Here is a 23635-nt window from a genome sequence, read left to right as displayed (position 1 = left end):
TGAATGCTGTGGCCTTGGCTTCAGTGGCAGCCTCAGCCTGGTCTTGACCTACGACCCAGGTCTCCCCAGGCATGGAGTATTTGAGGGAAATGGCCCAGCACAGTGCACTGAAGAGAAGTGGGAAGAAGAGAACCTATTGGGCAGAGGAGAGAGACAGCTTTCCCGAGGAATCAGGCCAAGCCGGTGGGACAGTCCCCGGAGAATCCTTTGCCCCTGCCCAGCCCCCTGCCCCCATCTCTGGAGCCCTAACACGGGCCAGCTGTAAGTCCAGACTCGGTGCAGGGAGGGGGGGGGAACCTCCTTTCCTGCCCCTCCTCCTATTCCCACCTGCCTTCCCGAATGTCTCCCTGCTGCCCCTCCCAGACCTGCCACCCTCCACGGATTCCTCGTCCATGACCACACACCCTCGAAGTCTGTGCGTGCCCCATCACCCCTTGCTGGACCCTTGTGGCTCTCTGCCAGTTCCCCATCCCCACCTAGAGACCTACGCAGCTCCTTTCAACCAACATCTTATTCTTTGCAAAGCGATTTCCCCTCTGTCACTCCCAACTGTTTGTCATCAGGTCCATTCAAGGCAGCTAGTTCACCCCCATATGGTAGATGAAGACACAACTCCCGTTGGCTTAGAAGATGGGGGGAGAGGGGCACTCGGAGGCGGCCGGGGCTTGCTCTACATTCCCAGGGCACCTGCTGGCCTTCCAGGGGAGGGGGAAGGAGGAGAGGAGAGGAGGGGGGGGATCAGATCTCTTTGAGGGGCTCTCCCTGGTCCCTTCAGAACGGGCCTCCTGGAAGGCCGCCCACGGCCCTGCCCACAGCCCCTTGGGAAACTGCCTTGAAAGTGCTTCAGGCAGTTTCTCCAGTGTGAGAACCACAGGATGTCAAAATACTGATCCCCTGGGCTCTCTGGGGTGGGGCCAGAAATGCACATAATTACTGGTTGCCACACACACCCCTCTGCCCATAGGACGCCGAGGCCCTCTGGCTCCTGAAACCAGACAACTGTGAGGGGTGACAATGCATGAATTAGCCTCAGGGGAGGCTAATTGTTTCCTTAATTGGCTGATCTCACTGTGGGAGCCCAGTTGTCCCTGCAAAGCCGGGGGACTGGTTTGCCTGGTGGCCGATAGCTGGCTCCAGTCAAGTTTCCCCAAGTGGATTTTACAAAGTGTTCCCAGCAAAGCAGCAGCCTGTTAGATCACAGAGGCAGGTTGGGGGGTCTACATCCAGAGTGCCCTGCACTCCGTTCCCACAGACCACCCCCAGCACACTTCCGGTCCTGGCGGCCCCTGACGACCCCCCTTCTCCGTCCTCCCTCCGCTCTATCCCGTTGCCTCTAGCTCCAACCTGAGCTTGCTGGGAAGTAGCCTCTGGCAGCCCAAGACCCTAGGAAGGGGAGGAAGGGGCATGGAGCATTCCCCCATGTGCCACCAGGTGGCGCCATTGGCACAGGACAACCCGGGGCTGTCCCCGGTGGCGGGTCAGGACAGGGGTGGTGCCATTAGCACAAGACCTTCAAGGCTGCGGTGCCTGCCACCTGAGGACCTGCAATGATTAACCTCCTAGTCGGTGCTTATGTCTCCCAGGGACGCAGTTTTTCCAAGGGTCTGAGCCTAACAAGGCCTTGGCACATGGTGAACGTGGAACAAGTGAAAAATGATGCCATCTTGGTTTTTCGTTCCGCGCCTCCCCCCCCCCCCCCCCCCCCCCCCCCCCCCGATCTTCAGGACTGTTTCCAGCATGGCAGGGGCTGAAGAGGGGCCATTACCTCCTTGCCGCCTTCCCCCAACAGAATTAGCGGGGAGGGTCTTGTCTAACTGTGGGCATGTGTCCATTAGGAAAACCCCGGCCTCTGGTCCCAGGTACGCCTCTGAGCCCCTCTGTGACCTTGAGCAGGCCATTTACGTGATTTTTCTCCATCACTAAGTCTGTAAGATGAGAGTTATAATACCAGCCCTGCTGGGAGAATCAAAGCGAATTGCAGAACATAATGACTGAAAGCACAATCATGGGAGCTCATCTCCCTGTCCCGCTGCCTCCTCGCTGTGTGGCCTTGGGCAAGTGGCTTACACTCTCTGATCTTCAGTTTCTTCACCTGTAAAATAGGGGCCCTAATGATACCTACCCACATGAGGTTTCTGTGAGGACTGAAGTCAATACGTGAAAAACCTTTAGAACCACGTCTGGCGTGAAACAAATACTTAACAAACAGGCAGAAATACTGGCTTGAACCGAGGAGGCACTTTGGAAATGGGCCCTGTGGACCCTCCATCCAGGGCGGGAATCTCCTAGCAGCGTGCAGGGGCAATGACCTCCAGGTGGGTGTGCACGCGTCCAGTAACAGCTCATTTTCTCCCGAGAAAGGAGGCTGGTCTCCTGTGGGCCAGCCCAGCTCACGATTAGATGGGTCCCCTCAATTGAGTCCGGGCTGGATCATGTCCCTGGCTTAGTTAGTGGTCAGGTCTACTCCGAGGAGGTTGGCACCCAGGCTGCTACATGACACTGAAAGGGGGACCCCGAAGGCACAGCTGGGTGGTGTTAGGAGAGGACCTGGAGAGTGGACGCTCTCCATCTTGGCCACCAGGCCAGCGCAGAGGGTGGTCTTGAGGGGGCTCCTCCACGGGTGGGCCTCCTGGTGCTGGAGTCTGTGGGGAGGAAGGAAATGACTTCCTGCAGCTGCTCGCTATGCACGCAGCCGGCGGAGGGAACACAGAGAAGTCGGGCAGGTCCTGAGCAGGAACCGACCGAAGCAGCCTGCCCAGGGGCCTCACTGTCACTTGCTCACTCCCCTTTGCTCACTCAGGGCGGCTGGAAATCCTGCCTGGGGGTTTTGTTCTCTTCTCTAGAGAGGAATCAACTGGAGGGCAAAACGGTGGCTTATGTTCTGTGCTTTGCATGGCCTGGCACACACTAAGCACTTGATAAGTGCGTGGGAACTACACAGAAAAGAAAAGAGCCGCCACTGTGGCCCAGTTCGGAAAGCGGTAGTCTTCGGGGGTCAAGGCACCTCTGGGCTGCAGGGGACTTCTGCGCTCTCCCATTTCCTCCTTCTTCAGGCCTGCCACTTCCTCCACGAAGCCCTCCTTGGTACGCCTTCGTTCCCACGCCCTGAGTAAATAACCTCTTCCCCTCTACCCCCCACCTCCCTCTTCGCTCTGTACACACTTGTGCCATTAAGGCAGGAAGAGGGGTTAGGGCCCCAGACCCTGGGGCTGTCTTCAGAGTCACTCCCCCTGGATACCTTTCTCAGCTGTGTGACCTCAGGCAGATTTCATTTGAACCTCCTGGTGCCTCGCTGTTCTCATCTGTAAAATAGAATTGAGCATAGTACCTACCTATGGGGCTGTGGCGAGGATTAAGTTGAATCGTAGATTAAAAGTGTCTTGAAAAGTGCTGTTTAGTGACCTGCTCCGAACCGCTATGTTATGGCTCAGTTATGCTGGGATGATTACTCCTCACCCAAACGTGGGCTTGTCGAAGCCTGGGTCTCTCACTTCTGCCTCCTCCTGCTGCTGAGGTCCGTGCCCAGTGCAGAACAGGCGCTCAGCAAAATGTGAAGGGACGGAGGGACGGACGGAGGGACGGACACAGGGACATATGTCTGGATGAGCACAAGTGCTCCAGGGACCTCGCCCGCAAACTCAGCCGCGGAGGCCTGGCCCACGGATACCCACCGGGGATGCCACCCGGGCTCGTGTCCCCTACCCTCCTGTCCCTGCTTACCCAAAGCTTCCACTGAGTGTGAGGAGCGGGGACTGAGAGGGGAGGGAATGCCATCAGATTCAAGTCCGGCAGGTTCACTGCGCGGCGACCACGTGGGTGAGAGCAGGTGGAAAGTATTGGTGAAAATGAGGTTTCTGGATGAGCTGTGGTTTCATTTCCATCCCCCGGTTCCTGAGGGCCTGACGACAGCACAGCCTGGGCCCGCCGGTTCCCTGCCCAGGGCCCCTCCCTGCCTCTCGCCGGGAGCCCCCCTGAGGCCTGTTGGGAGCCTGCTCTGTGTCGGGGTTGGGGTTGGGCACCCACCCTCATGGCAAGCTTGGGAAGAAGGCACTGTACCCCGTCTTAAAATTTAAAAAAGTGTTATTGTTTATTTTTGAGAGAGAGAGAGAGAGAGAGAGAGAGAGAGAGAGAGAGACAAAGCTCGATTGGGGGAGGGGCAGAGAGAGGAGGAGACACAGAATCTGAAACAGGCTCCAGGCTCTGAGCTGTCGTCACAGAGCCCGACGCGGAGCTTGAACCCACGAACCGCGAGATCACGACCTGAGCCGAAGTCGGACGCTTAACCGACTGAGTCACCCCGGTGCCTCAAGTGCTGTATCCCATCCTAAGCTCATTCATCCGTCCATCGTACACCAATATTTACTGAGCACGTACTAGGCGCCTGCACTGTGGCGAGCACAGAAGAGTCAGAGGTGAAGAGGTGAAGATCAAGGCCTGCACCGTCTGGGGGCCCAGGCTGCAGAGCAGCACCTGCCAGGACAGACGGGCGCGGGGGCAGAGCCCGCGTCCGCGTTCCGAGGCGGCTTGGCGCTCGGCCGCCTCCCAGTGCCAAGTCGTAAAGAGACTCCTAGAGGCGCAGACCGATGCCTTTATAATGCTCCCTCCGTGCACAGAGGCATTAACATGACGTCTATCACCATGGCATCGAGGTGCTTAGACAACCTGCTCCCCCCGGAGGTCGGAAACAGCGTGAAGCAGATTATGTGTCTCCCTGTGACATATGCGATCATGTATCACCGTGATGGATCAACAGTCAATACCGCCGGGGTCCCCGCCGCCCCCCAGCCAGTAGGAAGTGGCTTGCGTTTATATGTCTTCCTCACCTGGTGGGCAGTCCCTGCTCCTGGGGGCAGCCCTCCCGGTGCCGCCGCCCGAGTCGGTGGGAAACCTCTGCCGGCTTTCATTGTTCATGTGCAAAGCCGCCGAGGGGAGAGCATTTGGAAGAAGGACGGAAACCGGACGCCTTGTGTGCCGTCACTGGGGGCTGCATGGGGCCGGGTGGGGGTGGGGGGCAGGCTCAGCTTTCACACCGCTGGCCATTAAATGCTGGCCCCGCGTACCTGCCCTGATCTTGAGCAAGCTGCGTTGCCTCTTGGGGGGCGTAGTTTTCTCTTTTGTAAAACTGGGAGCATCACATTTATCTTGAGGGTTCATGGACACTGGTGGAGAAAGGAGGTGAAGGGCTAGCAGGTGCCGAAACTCGGCCGCATTTACCCCAGCCTCCTGCTGGGATCCTCCCCACGGCCCCCAGCCCCTTTCCCTCTGCCTCTCCGGATATGCAGGCAGACGTCTAGCCCCCTACCTCATCCAGCTTGGCCCAGTGCCGGGCTCCTGAACGCCAAGGGTAGAGGCTCCAGCCTGCTGGGGAGAGGGGTGCGGGCAGCAAACGTTGCTTACTGTCCCAGAGGCAGTGCCTGCTGGAGGTGAGGAAAGGGGCTGTGGCTCCGGGCCAGATGGGGAAGCAATTCATTTGTCTCCTGGTGGGGGAGGGGATGAGCTCAAGCCGAGGGCCGCTTCAGCAGGGGTGTGCGGGAGGGGAGGGAAAGACATCTCAGGTGAGTCAGGGAGGAGGCCTCCGCTGGGCCTCTGCGCTGCTCCCACGGTGGCCCTAGCTGTGCCGATGACGGGCAGCCGGCCTTCTGGAACCATTCAGGGCCGGGACCGTGTAGTTCCTGCCCTCACCCTCGCTGCCGGCCCCTCCTCCATCATGCGCCCGCCCCACCCCGCCCCTCCCAGCCCTTTCCACCTGGAACCCGGCCCTTGGATGAGCACATCCATCAGGGGGCCCCTGGACCATCTCTGAGGGGAAGTCTGTGTGAACACAGTCATTTTAAGCGTCAGACGTGAGTGAGCAGCTAAACCAAACCCTGGAGTCACTGGCGGGAGGGAATCCTGTGTCACCAGTGTCTTCGGGTTGGGCCACCGGCTAGAAGGGGGCCGAGGAGGGGAGAAGCACACCACATGGGGTGGATTCGGAGGCCCTGTCGGGGGGAAGTGTGAGCCCCAGACTCCTCACCTAGAGGCCACGCTGCCTGGGGCTGTTCCCGCAACTTGCTCAGAGAGTCCAGGGTTATTGTTTAAAATGTTTACTCATTTATTTTGAGACAGACAGCAAGTGAGGGAGGGGCAGAGGCAGAGGGAGAGAGAATCCCAAGCAGGCTCTGTGCTGGCAGCACAGAGCCCGACTCGGGGCTCGAGCTCATGAATCGTGAGATCACGGCCTGAGCCGAAACCAAGAGCCGGATGTTTAACTGACTGAGCCACCCAGGCGCCCCAGGTTATTGAGAGGAGCAGGCCCAGTGAGGCCCCGAGGAAGCAGAAGGGTGGCTAGGGTGGAGCTTTGTGGGGACGCAAAGGGGAACGGACAGCCAGCAGGCCGTCCCCTCCCGTGAACCAGAGAGGAAGGAGGAACGCTGACCAGGAGGCCCGGATGGAGAGGCGGCCTCCGTGGTGTCGGGCCCCGCCAGACCCGCTCTCGGGCCCCCAGCTCCTGGGTTTGCTCCTGTTTCCCTGGACCCTGCAGCTCGCAGGTACGGCCGCCTTCCTTCTTCCCACGCGCTCCCTGGCTCGCACATCAGAGTGACTTTCATCTGCCCGAGCAGCTAATTCCTGGGGACCTGTCTCGGGAGATTTGCTGGTTGCGTTTGAACATTGCAGACTTCACAGGGGAAGCCTTCAGGGACCCAGGAGATGTTTAGCTAATGCCTTGCCAAGGTGGCTTTTGAAGGGGTGGGGACGGCGCTCCCCCCCACCCCCCCGCCCCCACTGCTATGCTCACAGCCTTCTTCCGACAGCCTGAACTTTGGGCCTTAAACAAGGTGGGGGGCAGGCATGCTGCGGCCAGGGGGCATCAGAATAGGCGTGGGGTCAGTGGGGAGGGACAGCTCACCCCTAAGGAATCTTACGGTGGAGCCACAGAGTTGACCCTGCAAAGCCGCAGAGCCACCCTCAGCGTTGTTCCCCGTGTTAGCCAGGGAGACGAGGGGCAGCCAGGGGCTGGCCACCAGGAACACTGTGCCCCGGGCCACAAAATTGTCACTGTTGCCAGAAAGGGTGGCACGCTCCACTTCCTCAAGTCCAACCAGAGGCCACAACGGGAGCTTATGCTGTTCCCAGGACCAGCGCTGTGCCCCCTTTCCTGGCCCCAGGTCCCCTCAGAAGCTGGGGGGCCTGGATCCAAGCCACCCCCAGGAGTGTGCCTCACCGGGCTGTCCACATCGGGGTCCCTCTTGGATTCCCAGGCTCCCCCCGCCCCACCGTGCAGCCGAGGAATGTTTCTTCCTCTTCGTCTAGACTTTTATGCCCCCCTTTCTGCTTCGTCCTCTACCTTTTTCTTTATACCGTAAACAACGGCAGCTATCCTTATTGTCGTGAATTAGCCTCTTCGAACACTTGATCTGGGCTTTACTCTCCCACTCAGCCCCGCTCCGGCCTGCCTTGGGGTACTGTCCCTGCCAGCCACTCAAAAACAGGGAAACTGAGGCCCAGGGACGCCAGGTAGCTTTCCTGAGGCCTAGAAGGTGAGGACAGGTCAAGGTTAGACCTGAGTCAGCCTGAAGCCCAAGCCTGGACCCTTGGCAGCGGGCTCGTGGGGCTCCTCTCCGCTTTCTTTGCAAAGAACATTCCTCATAGAAAAAATTCTCTCCCCTCCCCCCAAAAAGGCAAGAGCCGACTGTGGTACCTATTGTAGGTTTCCTGGGCTGGGCCCCTTGCGACATCATCCCCTTTAACCTTGTGCCCTTTGCACCTCTCCCGTCCCCCAGAGATGGCCGGCTCGGAGATGGCCCGAGGAAACGCAGCCTGCTGGTGGGACCCACGCTTAGTCATTTCTAACTTAATTGCCTTCCAATTCCCGTCATTTCTTTTTGTGTGGCCCCTCCTCCCCCGAAGGGACCCTGCACGCCTGGGTAACAGTGGATGACACTTTGCGGGATGCTACTGTGAGAAGCACTTTTGTAACTGTCTTCACTGTCAACACGCAGCACCTTTCCCCCCAGTGTTGCAGCGAAGTTTGTGCAGAAGAGAAACTCTGCTCTTTCACAAGAGGTGGAAAAGCCTGGGGGTCCTCCAGCACCTCCTGCAGCAGCAGACGGCACCCCGATTCTCTTGGTCCTGCCCCTGCGGGTGCCTGGCTCTCTCTGTCACTGACGCCCAGGGTCACCGTGCCATTTTCCTGAACTGCAGAAAGATGCAGGGTTGAGTGCGTGCGAGGGCATTCAGCCTGAGTTTCGATCTGAGCTCTGTAATTCGCCCCAGGACCCTGGGCAGGTTCCTAATGTCGCTCTGCCTCCGCTGCCTCATCTGTTAAATGGGTGGGATGGTAGTACCTGCACCTGGTTGGGGCTCAGAGAATGTCCTGGCTGAGCCTAGCAGAGCCCATCGAAACTCAAGATTCAGTTGGCCAGCTGGATATCTTGGCGAGCCCTCTGGCTCCTTGGGGTCTTTCTGACTTTTCCAGTGGCCTCTAGCACAGCATCCCAATAGAATGGTGTCTCAGAACCGCTATTGTTCCCAACCCTCCTCCCATCGTGAGGCGGGACTCAAGCTTGCTCTCCTCTGGTCTTCTGAGCTCCCTGCCAATTCTGCTTTTCTCAAAGGGTCTGGCAGCCACTGTGGTCTCATGGGCAACTGCTCTCCCCCAGGGGTGGCTCGTCAGTCACCTGCCGGGGCTTTGGGGCCAGACAGGCCAGGTTCAAGTCCTACCTTCTTCTATTGACTGCTGTGTGACCTTAGGCAAGGGACTTAACCTTTCTGAGCCTCTGTGTCCTCAACAAATGTCAGTCCCCTTTCTCTTCCCGGCCTTCCCAGAACTCTGGGCTATAGTGATTTCTCAAATGTCCTTGGAGGAGGACCGCTTCTAGGCACTGGCGGTGGGGGGGGGGGGGGGGGACCCGGAGGTGAAGAACCCGTACCCCGCAGCCTGGCAGAAACGCTGAGATCTGCCCAGAGGATGTGACAGGACATGACCCAAGGAGGGAGTTACCGATGCCGGCTCGCCCCTCTCCCCCTTGGCTCTAGACTCAGGTGTCCCCGCTCGCTTTGTTGTCCTAAAGATGTTCAGGAGCCTCCTGCCTTCTTGCTCGCAGCTCCGAGCCTCTGTCAGGATTGGCCTCTGCTTTTCATCTTTGTCTAATCCCAATAAAGAGCTTTCGAGGCAGGCGGAGAGAACCGCCAGAGGTGGGGCAGGGGGAGGGCTGGAGGGGGCAAGGGAGCCGAGATGGGGAGGAGGCGGAGCAGGTGGGTGGGTGGCAGGCACAGCGTGAGAGGCCAGAAGGCAGAGGCAGGGGGAGGGAACGGGGAGAGGTTCAGTTTGACTGGAGAGGAGGGGCTCGCGGCGGAGCAGTGGGTTACGAATCCCACTGGGCTATATTCGGGTGGATTTGAAATGCCTGTCAGGTAGGGGTTCCGGTTGGCCCTGTCGTCATTGCTTTCTCTTTTTAACTCGTGAGCTATAATACGAACACGGAAAAGTACAACCAGTGTTCTAAAACAAAGACCTGTGCGGCTCCCACTCAGAGAACGCTGCAGGCCCCCGCAGCCCCTGGCCCCCCTCCTGCCCCCACCAAGACACCCCTCTCTCCCACCCAGACTTTTAGGGCAATCGTGTCCCGGCATCTCTTTATAGTTTTGCCCTTCGGTATGTGTTCCTGAATGGTATAGACTAGACTTGCCTGGTGTTGAACTTTGTAGATCAGAGCCATGCCGTCTGTTCTTCTGTGACCTGCTCCTTTCGCTCCAAGTTACGCTTTTTAAGATATATCTAGTTGACGGTGTGGCTGTGGTTTGTTTATTTTCATTGCCACAGAGCAGGGATCACAAGCAAAGGCCCCAGGGCTAACTCCAGCCCGCTGCCTTTTGGCCTGCGAGTCGTGAGTGGCCTTTCTGGTCTTTAATGGTTGGAAGAAAATCAGAAGAAGGCCAGGTCGTGACACGTGCAGATTATACAATAGTCACATGCCAGTGTCCATAAGTAAAGTTTTATTGGAACAAACCACACTCATTCATTCGTAGATTGCCTGTCACCGCTGTCACCCTACGTCGGCAGCGCTGAGTAGTTGCGAGAGAGACCATCTGGCCCATGAGGTGTAAGATGTTTACTCTCTGGCCCTTTACGGAGCACGTCCGCCAGCCCCCGCTGTGGAGCGTCCCATTGGATGAACTCACCGCAAGTCAGTTATGATCCACACTTCACGCGCTTCCTGTCTGTGGCTATGAACACTCATGTGTGGTCTCCGGCCCTTGTGTGTTCAGTGCGTCCAGGGGACACGTTCCCGTTAAGGCTGCTTCTTTCCAAGCGGACTGTGAGCTTCGGGGGGGCTGGAAACCATGCGGACTTTCGTGGTTCGAATCCTCGACCCCCAGCTCGGTGCCTGGTCCTCGGGGGAGGTGCCGGAGATACCACAGCAGGAAGGACTCAAGTCCTCAGCCACAGACAACCCCGGGAGGCGGTCCAAGAAGGCTGGGTGGAGACTGATGCCTCCAGGAGAGGGAGCTGGGTCCAGGGGCAGGAGGTGGGCCCCGGGCTCCTCAGCTCAGGTAGAGGGACAAGACCCTGATGTCTTGGGAATAAGAGTGTGGATACTGGAGTTCCGGGTAAACGTGGGCCCTGAAATAGGATCTCACGCTTGTTGTGGATCTAGGGACCCTGGTGGGAGTGCAGGCCTGAGGCGCTGGGGTAGGGGGCCGAAAGCAGAGGAAGGGAAGGGGGTGACCTGAGCCTGGAGAAGGAGTAGGTGTGAAATTGGCAGGCGGAGCTCCTGACCCCCTGGTGAGGACAGTCTGGCCGGTCTGGGGTCCAGTCATGGAAGATGTGGCCAAGTCACCTGACCACGCTGAGCCCCCCACTTCCCCGGCAGGGCGCTCGGCACCCTCCCGTGCAGACCTCTTGCTGGGGTGACAGGAAGACACCTCCAGGACCACCGGTGGCCCTGGGACCTCCATCAGGGACCCCTCAGGAAGGGTCTGTGGGGCGGGGTGCCTGTAAGAGGTGGTGTGGTGAACCTGATGTGTGTCTGCTCCCCTCAGGGCCGCACGGGCCGTGCGGAAGAAGGTGAGGTCAGAACCAGGTCTGTGCTTGCTGTCGGTGGCTCAGGGGAAGGGGACACCAAGCCAGGCCAACCCACAGGCTGGTATCCCACAGCCGGCAGACGCCTCGCCTGCAGCTCTGCTCATAGGGCCCAAGGCCTATTTCTGAAGGCCCCTCGGCAACTCAAAGCAAAACTTAAAAGTTTATAAGGGTACATGCCCTTTGAATCAGCAACTCCCCTTCTTGGACCAGAAAACCTTTATATACGAGGATGGTCGCTCACCGGTCCGTGGACCACGGCCGGAGACTAACTCACTGACATCGGCTGGCCCCTTGCTGCGGGGGGTTTGGATGAGACCCTCTCCCACCCCCTGGCCCTGAGCTGTCCTTTCCTCCGGCTCCTGCCTCCCACACCCACAACCCACTTTGGAGCCATGCTGGAGGACTGCCTGCCGCTAACCCTTTGCTCCTGCTCCCTTTTCCTGGGAGGGGTCCTCTCACTCCCCCACCTGGTGACTCCAACCTGTCAGCCAAGGTCGAACTGTGCTACCTTCTCTGTGGTGCCCATTGTGGCCCACTCAGCCAGGCCCTGACAAACCCAATGGCTGGCTTGTCCCACCAGTTCACCTGTGGTTCTGAGCCTCAGGAGCTCAGAGGTCTGAAGGGCACGACTGGGCTCACCGGGGCAGGCGAGGGTGCCGATGGCACCAGGGAACACATGCCCAACCTTAAGAGGTGAACTGTGTACAAAAAGCCGGAGAGAGGCCTGAGAGAGAAGGTGCAGGCTGGGGAGCTCTGGGGGGAGGAGGAAAGGTCAAAGAGGGAGGCACCGGCAGGTTAGGGTCAAGGCCAGAAGCTGCAGGAGCCACAGCTTAGCCTCCAAGGTCTTTGCTGAGCTCCGCTGGTGGTGGGAGGGGAGGAGGCCTACAGGAGGCAGGGACAGGGCTGGCCCAGTGGAAGGAGAGGGTGGGGAGGACAGAGGGCAGTGAGTGATTTTGTGCCTGGAGGGTACCGGGTCTTTGGGGAGGTAGAGATTTAAGAGAAGTCAGGATAAAAGTGATCTGGGGAAGGCGTCTACAGGAAGGAGTTAGTGTGTTGACGGCCAGAAGCATTTATATTTTAAAAGGAGGCTGGAAGAGGAGGGGGTCCCAAGCCCTCAGACCGAATCACTAACGCAAGGGGCTTAGGCAGTCGAGGAAGACTGGAACTCTGTAGTATTTCTCTTGTCTTTCTTTTGTTTAAAATTTTTTTTTAACGTTTATTTATTTTTGAGACAGAGAGAGACAGAGCATGAACGGGAGAGGGTCAGAGAGAGAGGGAGACACAGAATCTGAAACAGGCTCCAGGTTCTGAGCTGTCAGCACAGAGCCCGACGCGGGGCTCGAACTCACAGACCGCAAGATCATGACCTGAGCCGAAGTCGGCCGCTTAACCGACTGAGCCACCCAGGCGCCCCTCTCTTGTTGTCTTTCTAACACAAAATGTGACTGCGTCAATTCCCAATCCAGAAGCCCACAGAGGCTCCCCCGGGGTTTCCAGGATGACTTTTGCCACCTTCCACCTCCCGCCTCCCTGAGCCCCCAACCCTTACGACTCCACTGCGCCTTGTTGAGCCCCCCAACTACCAACAGGACGGGTGTCTGGTTTCCAGATTTCTCGAAGCTTCATCCGAGAGGTTTTTGCGCTGAAAACCCCCTCTCCGCCCCCCTCCCCCACCCGGCTGCCTCCGATTCCTCCTTCAAAGCCCAGCTCGTAAAGGGTTGTGCACGAGGTCCACAGCCGTGATGTCACGGCGGCAGAACCGCAGGCCGGTTCAGTGTTCTTGATCTTTCGCTGCAGTGTCTAGAATTTCTACAGTGAGCATGTCTCTCTTTTATAATGGGGGGAAGAGGGCCTAAAGAATCATAGTTTGAAAAACAATGGACCCCATCCAAGGGTCATGCCTCCAGGAAGTCTCTGCCCCCTCCCGGCTGGGTTGGGTCCCCTCCTCTGGGTTTGTGCAGGCTCTGAGACGTCTCTTTATCTCCCCACTCTCCAGCTTCACCCGTCAGCTCTGCCTAGGCGCAGGGCCCGGTCCTCCCTGGCAGGACTTGGAGAGAGCATACTGCGGTGGGTGCCGTGGCGGGGTCTACCCTCTCACCCTTCCTCTTTGGTCCACTCCGTCCTGATGCCCGTCTTTGCTGGCAGAGGAGGGTACAAAGGGAGAAACGGAGTCCAAACGAGCTCCAAAGTTTGAACAACTTGCCTCTTCACAAAGCCGAAGGAGAGGTCATGCCGTAAAAATGCCAATTAAGACCCACGAAGCTTCTACATTCCTGGGACCAAACATTTGACATCCTGCACTTGGTCTGTGTCCCCTCCTGGCCGCGGTGCACCCCGGGGTCCAAAGATTGGAGGCTTTAGAACAGAACGCAGGCGGGCTGTGGAAATGGCCCCCGAGGCAAGCCACATCCGTATGTAGCTTTGTAATTCGGAGGTGTTGAAAGATGTGACAGCCAGTCTGATGGCAGTGTTGGAGGGCACCAGCACTAAAAGCTTCATAACACACGCTCTCTGTTCAAAGGTTGCCTTCCGACGCCTGCTATACGCTTCTCCCTAATCAGCCACTTGGCCACGCGCCGTTGTGTTTGATGCCCGTGTCCTGAAGGACTCACCCGTTTTTCTGCGGCATCCTGGGATGCGTGCTCAGGCAAACGGCCGGAGCCCTGTGATAAGACCAGCAGCCCCACTTCTGTGTCTTCCCGGGAGCCCTTCAGATGGGCCTTGAAAAAAAAAAAAAGGCATGGTCTGAGAGATGCCAGAATTAAATTGGAGGGCAAAACTGCATGCCTAAAATAAAGACCGTGGGAACGGCTTTCTTCTGTAGCTGGGGAATCAAAGTATTTTCCTTTAAAATCGACCTGAGTCGGGATGGATACCTTTGATCGGCACGTCTGGGCTCTCACACCCCTGGTTGACGATGCTGATGCTTGGGGGCTGTAGAAGGGATTGAGTTCCGGGCAGAGCGGGGAGCTGGGGCCAAGGCCTGGCCTAGGAGTGGGTGGGTCAGAGGGGCCTCGAGGCCAGGGCAGATGGAAAGAGTGGGGAAGGAGGGAGCACCAGATTTTGGGGGTGGAGGGATGTCATTGCTGGAGTGAAGGAGGGACACTGGTTGCCTCTGCCACCGGGCCAGTCTGTGGAGGGCTCCTGGGGCCCCTTGCTTTCTGCTCTGGGAGCCACAAGCTCTCCTTGAGCTGGACAGCAGTCGCTGTCCCCCGTAAGCTGCAGGGTCATTTCTGATGAGTACCTTCGTCCCCAGATCCCATAGGCTGCCAGACATGTCTGCCTATTAGATGACCCAAATCTAGGGAAATGGCCTCCGAATTTTTAGCTCCCTTTAAAGGGGTGCAGCTCTTGGGGCACCTGGGTGGCTCAGTGGGTTGAGCGTCCGACTTCAGCTCAGGTCATGATCTCACAGTTCAAGAGGTCGAGCCCTAAGGCGGGGCTCACTGCTGTCAGTGAGGACCCCCCTTCGGATCCTCTGTCCTCCCCTCTCTGCCCCTCCCCCACTTGCACTTTCCCACCAAATAGGTAAATATTAACAAGAAAAAAGAAAAAAGAAAAAAAAAGGGTGTGGGGTTAAGGACCAGCTTAAAATCACATCCCCACTCCTGACCAGCTGTGATGCTGGGCAAACCTCTTCCTTTCTCAGAGCCTCAGTTTTCTCATCTGCAAAAGGGGAGGGTGCCCCCGGGGACATTAACGCGTCTCATCACGGGGCTTACCAGCAATGCCTGAGAAACTGTGCCAAGCAGGGGGAGTCGGGCACCCAGGAGTGGCTCAGGAAGGAAGGAAGTCCTGCAGATTGAGAGGGTGACGGCACAGTCCTGGGAGAGGAAGGGGACAGGAGGGCATTCTGAGCAGTGAGACTAGCGTGGGCAAAGACTCAAGAGCCTGGCAGGCCTGGTATTTGGGGGCGAGTGAGCAGAGGGCAGCTGAGCTGGGCCGCGCAGGGCCTGGAGGCACGGCTTGGATCCTCCAATCAAGGGACTTGAAATTTTTATTTTTTAAAGGTGGCCCAAAGCTAAGGGACGCGTGTTATAGCATGACCCCGTCTGAACCCAGTTATGTGAATTTAACTGAAACCAGGAGGTCACAGAAAGTGCCCTTGTTATGCACAAAATGCTTCGTGTTCTATTTTCTTTTTAGCTGCTGGTGTTCACCATGTAAATTGGTTTCAGTCTCCTTCCTGGGTCTCCCCTGGTGGGGCAGCCCAGCAGGGTGAGCAGGATGGTTTGTGGCTCCCTCGGGAGCAGTGCAGGGCAGGTCTCTGGTTGCAGGGGAGAGGAGCCCAGGGGAGGGGAGCTGTCGGGTGAATGGGGGCGTGCGATGTGTGGGGTGTGGGGAGGGCAGACGGAGCGGGCACCTTCCTGCATCGAGTCAAGTTCTTTGACCGCGAGCCCCTCCCCCAAGGGACTCAGCACAGTGTCGCGGGGCCAGGGTGGCAGTGAGACCCGCGGCTCAAGCGGCCACAGACTCAAAAGAAGAACCAGAAAAGGAAGGATCTGGTGACAGCGGGTGGCAGACAGACTCTTTCCCAACAGGGGCAACAGATCCTCAGGATGGGGGGAGGACAGAGGGACACTGCCGGAGGGAGGGCTCTCCGGGCTCTGAGCCCCTGCACACCTGGCGGGGGGGCCTGGGGACGAGGCCCAGGGTCTGCACCCCGGGGTGTCACCCACTCCCTTGTGTCCAGGCCAGGCCGGGGCCTGGGGAGCTAGACAGGCTGTCGTGCTGGCAGGCCGCCCTGCTGTGGGCCTGTCGCTTACACAGGCAGAGGGTCGGGCTGCATTTGGCCTTCCAGGCTCAGCGAGGACTCCTCTGACCTCCTCACCTCTTTCTGGTGCCCGGGGAAGAAAGGCAGCTCGGCCTGGTGGCCCCTCTGATGTTCCTGGCCCCACTTAATCCCATGCCAACCCTCTGCTGCTCTCCCTGATTTTCAGGGGCAACACCAAGCTTCGGAGAAAGAAAGCCACCCGCTGGAGGTGGCACAGACTTCAGGCGGCAAAGGCAGGATCCAAACCCAGGCCTGATACCTCAAGAAACTAGGCTTTTCCCAGGCGCCCCCCACCCACATTTCTGGCCAGGCCCCAGACTTCCTAGCAGTCCTGGGAGCTACAGAGAAGTGAGGGGTGGAGGGTGTGCCATCCCTGAGGACACCCCTCCTGCCAAAGGCTGGTGGCAGGGCGGGTGTGTGTGGGGGGCTGGCGGAGGGCTTAGCTGTAGAGCCTACGCTGCCCAGCAAACCGGCTGTGCTTGTAATGGTGTGGGGGTGGGGAGGGGAGATCTTGGAGATGCCTTGGAAGTAAGCAAGCTCCGGGGCAGGGCTGGGCTGGGCTGGGGGCCCTAGGGAGCGGGGTCCTCTCAGGCTGGGGTGGTGGCCCTTTGGAGTGGGGTCCTCTCAGGCATCACGCCATCCGACTATTTCCCAATCCCATCTCTGGCCGTCCTCTCCTCACCACTGCCCCACCTCTGCCCCAGCTCCACGCGAGCGTCGTCCCCAGGCCCTTCTCCCTACCAGGCAAGGAGCTCTGTGACCTGGACGAACCCATCTCCCTACAGAAAACAAGCCAGGCTTCTCCCTCCTCCCTGCCTGAGTCCTGGCCTGGGCTGCACCAAGAACCCACCAGCCTCCCGGAGGATTATCCAAAGAGCGACTTGGCAGGGCTCCCGAGGCCCCGTAGACCTTTCATCGCAGGGAGATGTTGCGGGGGAAGCCAAGCCAGCCTGGCCGCTCCAGCCGCTCTGCCCAGCGGTCACTCGCAGGCAGACTCGAAGCCCTGGTTCTTCGTCCCTCCAACCAGGGTAACAGCCAAAAGGCTAAACTCGGTGCATGCTGAAGCAGCGTCTGGGGCCTGTGTGGGAGTGAGGGGTGAGGGTCCCCTTCTCTTCTCCCCCCTGGAGCCCCCTCGGCGTCCTGCCCCGTGTGTCAGCTGGGTCGAGACGGGGGACAGGGAAGGGGCAGGGAGAGGGCAGAGGAGCCCTGCTGGTGGGTGCTGTGACAGCTGGCCCTGTGCTCTGGGTACCCACAGGGCTGGCAGTGGGTCCCCTCGGGCACTTTTGTGCACCGGCTGTGCTCCTGCGGCTCTGCTTCCCTCCTCAGCCCCAGGAATTTAAGTCCCACCCTCAAGTCCTCCTCCCTGGGCCGCGTGCCCCTCTGGGCGGCCCATGAAATGCAAGAGGGTCCCCAGGGAGCTCGCTCTGCCCCAACCCACCTCGTTCGGTGGGGGACACACTCCAGGCTTTGGGAGGGTCCCCTCTGGGTCTGGGGTGAGGGCTAGGTGCCCAAAGGGCAGGCGGGCGCCCTCTCCAAGCCTCTCGGCACCCATGCTCTCTGTCACGCAGCCCCCTGGCCTCCAACTCTGGGAAGCTGGGACTTGGGCCAGGGATCTGCACGTGGCGTCGGTGCCACCGTGAACCAGCCCCAGGCCAGGCCACACAGGACTGTGTCCCTGACTCGACTACCCACTTTGTCCGGGGGCTGGTTTCACATCCTCAGCACGGACAGAGCCTGGGCTCAAATCCCGCTTGGCCACTTAGGGACTCCGTGGCTCCGGGCCTCTAGGACCCTCTGGGGTCTTTGTCTGCAAAATGGGGCTGCGGTGGTGGCCTCAAAGGGTTGTCGTGGTGTTTAGCTGTGCCCAGCCAGGGCAGGGGCTGGCACGGCCTAGGTGGCAGCCGGGCTGCTGTGGTCCGGGCTCCGGGGTTGCTAACACCCCAATAAGAGTAAGAGGCCTTGGAGGCGGTGGGCTGCACCATCCGGCCAGGACCCAGGCTCCTTCTCGGCAGTGAGAGGCCTGCCCCCCTCCTCCTCAATTTTTACCCGCTGTTCCCCGGTTGTCCGTCCTTCCTGGTCGACAGAGACTTTCCTCCTTCTTCGCTGCTGGAGAGTGTGGTTTCTCTGAGGTCTGGGGCTCTCCTGTCCGAGGCAGACCTGACCCGGGGCCACACGCTGTCTCTATCCTAACCTTCTGACCGTAAAATAACGAACCCTGGCAGAATGCAGAACAAAGGCCATCTCTTTTTATGGATGTCCCCCGAATTGTAAAGATTGGCCTAATCACACTAGCACGTTAGATCATTTTCTAGAAGGATACCTCAAAAGGGGAAATAATTTTGAAGACAATTGGATGAACGTCTTCCTGCTTGGACAAACAGGAAGGTGGCCTTGGAGTAGTGACAGCGTGTCTGGCCTCCCCAGGCCTCTTAGACACACAGAGAAGAGACGCGGAGGTCCCGGGGTGGGCGGGCGGGGGGGAGGAGGAGAGGCCTCCTCAATGGCCCCGGCGAGACCACTTTCCTGGTGGTTTTGGTTGGCTTCCAACCTCCCGGCCCCCAGGAGGAAGCACTGGCCTGGTGCCGTTGCCTGGAGGGCCAAACGGGACAATGTGGCTAAAAGGGTGGATCCCGCGCTGAGTCTCGGGACTGGGTGGGAGGGGGCCAGATGAAGAGGTGGGAGTCCCAGGCCCAGGGGCCTCAGGGGTGGACGCAGGGCGGGAAGTGGCCCGTGGTGGGAGGCGGGGAAGGACTCCAGCGTGACCTTGCTAGGCAGGGCAAGGAATGTCCCGACAGAATCTGGGTGCGACAGATGACACCTCCCTCACAGAGTGACGGTGGGACACAGATGAGAGCAAATGCTTCTTCCTTCCTCCCTTCCTTCCTTCCTTCCTTCCTTCCTTCCTTCCTTCCTTCCGGGGAGCTGGGGATCCAGAAAACCCAGGACAGGGGCTCCTGATCTGGGGAGCTAGAAATGTTGGCATGTGGGCTTGAGGGTTCCACCAGATACCCAGAAGGGCCCATGACCTGGAAAAGGCTGAAGAGCCCTGGTTTCGAGCAATGAGATCAAAAGGCAAGGAAGGGGTCCCTAGTGCAAGAGGCCAAGGCCCACTGGGACACCGCGTCCCTGAAGCCGCAGGGAACGGGGTGGGGAAACAGCGCCGCTGGGTGCGACAGATTCAGGGCAAGGTTTGTCCCTCCTGATGCCTGGCGTGCCTCCTCCTTCAGGCCGGGGAGAGCCATGGCTCCCCTCTGTGTGTCTTCTGCCAGGAAGGGTTTCTTGATTTTGTCTCCTGCCTCCTTCCTCTTTTACTCCTTGTCCTTCGGCAGCTTTGGGTCTTTTCCAACCGGTGCTCTTATCCAACGTGGCTTCCCGGCCTTTGAGCAGGGATGCGGTTAGGAATGTGGGGTCTGGAGTCTGCCTGCCTTGGGCGGGGCTACAGCTCCACTCCCTACCCGCTGAGAGATTGAAAGCTACCCTGACCCTCGGACTCTTCCCCTCTGTGAACTGGAGCTCTTACACACTTTGCCTTGGGTGTGCTGAGAGATGCAGGGTTGTACGGACAAAGCACTTGGCTTTACCGCACGCCGTGGCTGCGTTGCCAGGTAGGGGTGTGAGCTGAGGCCTTCAGGAGGGAGAAGGGACTTGAGCGGCCCGGAGGGTAAGCTCCCGCTCTCTCCTTTTCCGTCCCCTGCAGGAGGACAGTTGGTGACCCACATCGGCGCCCCCATCATGGTCTCTCTGGCCAACGAGGCCATCTCCTTTGGCTGCAAAATCTCCTACCCGCACACCCCCGAACTGAAGGATTTCACAGCCTGGTACTTTCACGTGGACCTTCAGAGTCAGAGGAGCTCCGAGAAGCAGATCAACTGCTCAGCCCACCCGGTCCAAGAGAACCAGACGCACAGCCTGAAATGCTGGGTCACGCCCCAGCTGCCCAATGCGTCAGCCACCGGTACCTACTACTGCTCCGTGCACTGGCCAAACTTGATAAGAATCAGCAAAGGAATCTTCATCCTGGTCCGAGGTGAGGCTCCCTCCTGGGCTCTCCCCAGGGCGAAGGGCCCAGAGAGTTCACACTGCAGGGTTTGGGGCCCCGGACCTAAAGCGGGGAACACCTCCTCTATCAGCTTTGGCAAAACAGAACAGGGTGTCCTCGGGGAGCCCCTGGCCGCACAGGCGTGCCGACACCCACCTCGGTTCGGGAAGGACGGAGGCCTGGGATGGAGCTATGCCTCTGGCCACCCCACGGGTGCCCGAGAGAAACCACTGGGCCCTGGGTCTCGATGTCCCTCCGGCACAACGTCGGGGCGGGGGGGGCTGGGCACAAGTTGGGCTGCCGCACGTGTGTGTCTGTGGCAGCCCGTGACTGAGCGCTGGGCTCATGTGCGTATTTCTGGGAAAGCTTCCTAGTTTCATCACATCCTCACAGGAGCGATGACTATAGACCATTACGAACAGCCTATCAGCAAAGCCGTGACTCTCTGACCTGCCCCGGGGCCTCCCACCAGCAGGGGCTGGGGGCTGGGAACGCCACGGAGCTGGGCTGGCCAGGGTGCGGCTGTGGGCCCGGCCTTCGTGGCAAAACCCTGCCCGTCAAGGGCTCTTACGGGGAAGAATGAGATGCCGTGTGCAAGGGCTGGCGTCTGGTGATAGGAAGTGTTTGATAAATAACAGACACTGATGCGCCTGGCACGTAGTTGGCACTCTGCAGTTTTCTGCCAGCCAGAGGGAGGGAGGGAGGGAGGGAGGGATAAAAGGATGGACTGTGCCCTTCACCTACCCCTGGTGCAGGCCAGCCACCGGCCAGGCCCAGGACAAACCAGGCCCCTCACCCTCACCGCACCTGCCCGCGTGAGCCCCGTCTCACCTGCGGCAAACAGGTGAGGAGGCCCTGGGAGATGACATGACTCGCCTAGGGTCCCACACGCGGCCATCGGTGGCACCAGCTCACCCTGAGGCAGGGGCACTTGAGAAGCAAAGACGTGGTCCTTGCCCTTAACCAGAATCAAGGCGGCAAACACAGAGAGGGGCTTAGCCAAAAGCGAGGACCTTGGTAGAGGTGGGGGCTTGGTGGGGGGGGGGGGGTCCCTCGGCAGGGAGCGTTGTGGGTGGAGTCCTGGGTAAAGGAGAACATGGGAATTGGGGGCCTGGGGGTTGGCCGGGTGGGGTGTGCCCCAGCCTTTCTCGGGGAACTAACCCTCTGCTTCCCTGCCCTCCTCCTAGACACAGGGTACCGAGAGCCCCCACAGGGCGCCCAGAAGCTTCTGCTCTTTTGCTTCACGGGCCTCCTGACCCTGCTGAGCATCTTGGTCACGGCTCTGCTCCTCTGGAAGAAGGTAGGGGACGCACGCACCCAGCGGCTGTTTCCCCACCCCGTTCCCTGCGGCTTCAGGGGCGCGGTGTCCCAGTGGGCCTTGGCCTCTTGCACTAGGGACCCCTTCCTTGCTTTTCGATCTCGTTGCTCGAAACCAGGGCTCTTCAGCCTTTTCCAGGTCATGGGCCCTTCTGGGTATCTGGTGGAACCCTCAAGCCCACATGCCAACATTTCTAGCTCCCCAGATCAGGAGCCCCTGTCCTGGGTTTTCTGGATCCCCAGCTCCCCAGAAGGAAGGAAGAAGCATTTGCTCTCATCTGTGTCCCACCGTCGCTCTGTGAGGGAGGTGTCTCCCCACCGTGCAGCCCTGGGAAGTGAGACCCAGAGAGGGGGGTGACTTTCCCCTGGTCATGCAGAAAGCACGTGGCCGTCAGGGCTGGAGGGCAGGTGGATTGGGCGGTTTCGTCCAGCTCCACGCCTGGCCGACTCCTGCTCGGGGTGCCTCCCCACAGGGGTCTTGTCGCGGTCCTTGTCACCCAGCCCTGTGGTTTCTCGTTCTACGCCTGCCCGCCCTCCCTGCAGGCAGCAAGTGCCATGAAGACAGACACCGGGGCAAGCTTGTTTCCGTGGCTCCGCGCGTGCCCAGGCGTGGTGGGTGGGTGCTCGGTAAATGCTGGGTGAAAGAATAATTCGTTACCCGGTGGGTGCCAGGTTCTGTGCAGCTCTGGGGTGCAAAGATGGCCATCAGGGCCCCGGGCTGCGGTTTGGACCCTCTGTCCTGGCTCCTTGGAGGCTTTAATCAGAGCAGCTCAGGCCACTGCTCCCCTCTCTAGGGACCAAGAGCTTCTCTGCTCCTCGCCTTGGGGGCCGAGCCTGGGGAACATCTCAGTCAGCTAAGGCCCTGAGTGTGGGGCGAGGGCTCTCGCACAGCCATGTGGGCTCCTTGGGTCAAGAAAGTTTCAGCGGCTGCACCCAAAGTGCTGGTCCCTATCTACACCCAGGGAAGCACCCCCCACCGAACCCTGAGATGGGAATTCATGTGTTCATTCATTCAACACTTATTTATCGAGCACCTACTAAATTCCGGGTCCTGTTTAGGCCCTGGGGCTACAGCAATGACTAAAATTCATCCCCAGGAAATCCCTGCCTTCATCGAATTTGTATTCCAGCTGAGGGGAGACAGACTATAAACAAATACACAAATAAGTAGCATAACGGATGCGATCAGTGTTGGGGGAAAATATAGCAAAGCGAAGAGAGTGGTGAGTGTGGAACGAGGGAGCTTGCTATTTTAAGCAATAGCCAGGGAGGACCTCCCCACAGCACACCCGGAAGGATGGGGGACAGGCAGACATCAGGAAGAGTGTGTCCCGCAGGGGAACAGCAGGCGTGGCTGCTCTGAGGCAGGAGCTGCAGGGAGACCCACGTGGGTCGTGTGGCCTGAGTGCAGGGAGGTGGGGGGAGAGATGGCAGGCCTGGGACTTGAACCTGGGCCTCAGTTTCCCACCTCGTTTCAAGGCTGGAGACACAATCGCTCTTCCAGAAAAGGCTCCAAGGTCTCAAAAAAGGTGGACGCGGCCACTTTATCTGCCACTAACTTCCAGAGGCTGCCTCTCCCGCCAGCTGTGGGCCAGAGCCTGGTGACAACCTCAGCTGCCCCTCCAGTTCCTCTCCTGTCCTGTGATCTGCTTTGGGACACCACAGATGGGGGCTGTGGCCTTGGCATGACCTGTTCCTAATGTGGCTCATCCTGCCGACAAGCTGCAGAAGGGGTCCACTCTGCTCTGGCCAGGTGTGGACTCTGCCATGAGGTACGAGAGGGCCATGCCGGCTCTGTGGGCCCTTGCCCTCCACCCCCCACCCCCTGCCCCTGGCCTGGCCACAGGGACAGCTGAGCAGTGAAGGCAGAAGATGGCACGAAACGCTTCTCTGGGCCTCCCAGGAATCCCAGGATTAGGACAGAGACCCACCCGCCACTGGGCCTACTCTCCCTCCCTCAACCAACACGTGCTGAGCACCTACTGTGTGTCCAGCTTGGCTCTCATCCTGCACCACTTCTGCTCTTCCCATGACGGCAACGGGCAGGGCGGCTCTTGATTGGCTTGCCCCTCAGCGAACATCTACTGGAACTGGGGTGTGGACCCAGAAACCGTGCTTCAGGCGGGGGTGGTGAGGGACCTACACTCCGTCTGCGGACCCCCACGCCAGGCTTATGTGAGTGACCGCACAAGCGGCTTCTGTGGGCGCAAAGCACAGCAGGTGGAGGGCAGAGCCGGGTCAGGGCGAGACCTTGACCCTGAGCCTCCGCTTCAGCCGCTATTCTGCAAAACAGGATTGTGATGAGTGGGTCTAGGGTCCTGCAAGGCCAAGGAGGCACCAGGCACAGAGTAGGTGCTCAGGGAAGTCTTGGGAGGCGGGGTCAAACTCAGCCGATCCCAGTTTGACTTCCAATCCCAGCCCCTCACCCCGCTGCCTG

At 59.3% G+C, this 23635-nt stretch overlaps 1 protein-coding gene across 5 annotated transcripts in view; it reads left to right on the top strand.

Annotated features, from left to right (window-relative positions):
• Positions 1-5739: 5739 nt before the first annotated feature.
• Positions 5740-23635, top strand: part of NFAM1 (NFAT activating protein with ITAM motif 1) — a 33201-nt gene continuing 15305 nt past the window's right edge. The window contains exons 1-4 of one of the 5 annotated variants that reach the window (XM_053226875.1): positions 5901-6530; positions 10012-10536; positions 19540-19869; positions 21069-21181. In XM_053226875.1, coding sequence (XP_053082850.1) covers positions 10155-10536; positions 19540-19869; positions 21069-21181 — 825 coding nt within the window. In that variant the 5' untranslated portion in view covers positions 5901-6530; positions 10012-10154. Of the gene's footprint in view, positions 5844-5900; positions 6531-10011; positions 10537-19166; positions 19448-19539; positions 19870-21068; positions 21182-23635 lie in introns of those variants that run through there. The other 4 variants (XM_027070584.2, XM_053226876.1, XM_027070586.2 and 1 more) reach the window with 4 other exon arrangements.

This window comes from Acinonyx jubatus, chromosome B4 (assembly GCF_027475565.1).
Source record: "Acinonyx jubatus isolate Ajub_Pintada_27869175 chromosome B4, VMU_Ajub_asm_v1.0, whole genome shotgun sequence".
NCBI classification, from domain to species: Eukaryota; Metazoa; Chordata; class Mammalia; order Carnivora; family Felidae; genus Acinonyx; species Acinonyx jubatus.
The sequence above is the reverse complement of the archived record's forward strand: the minus strand, read 5'-3'. Positions and strand labels throughout refer to the sequence as shown.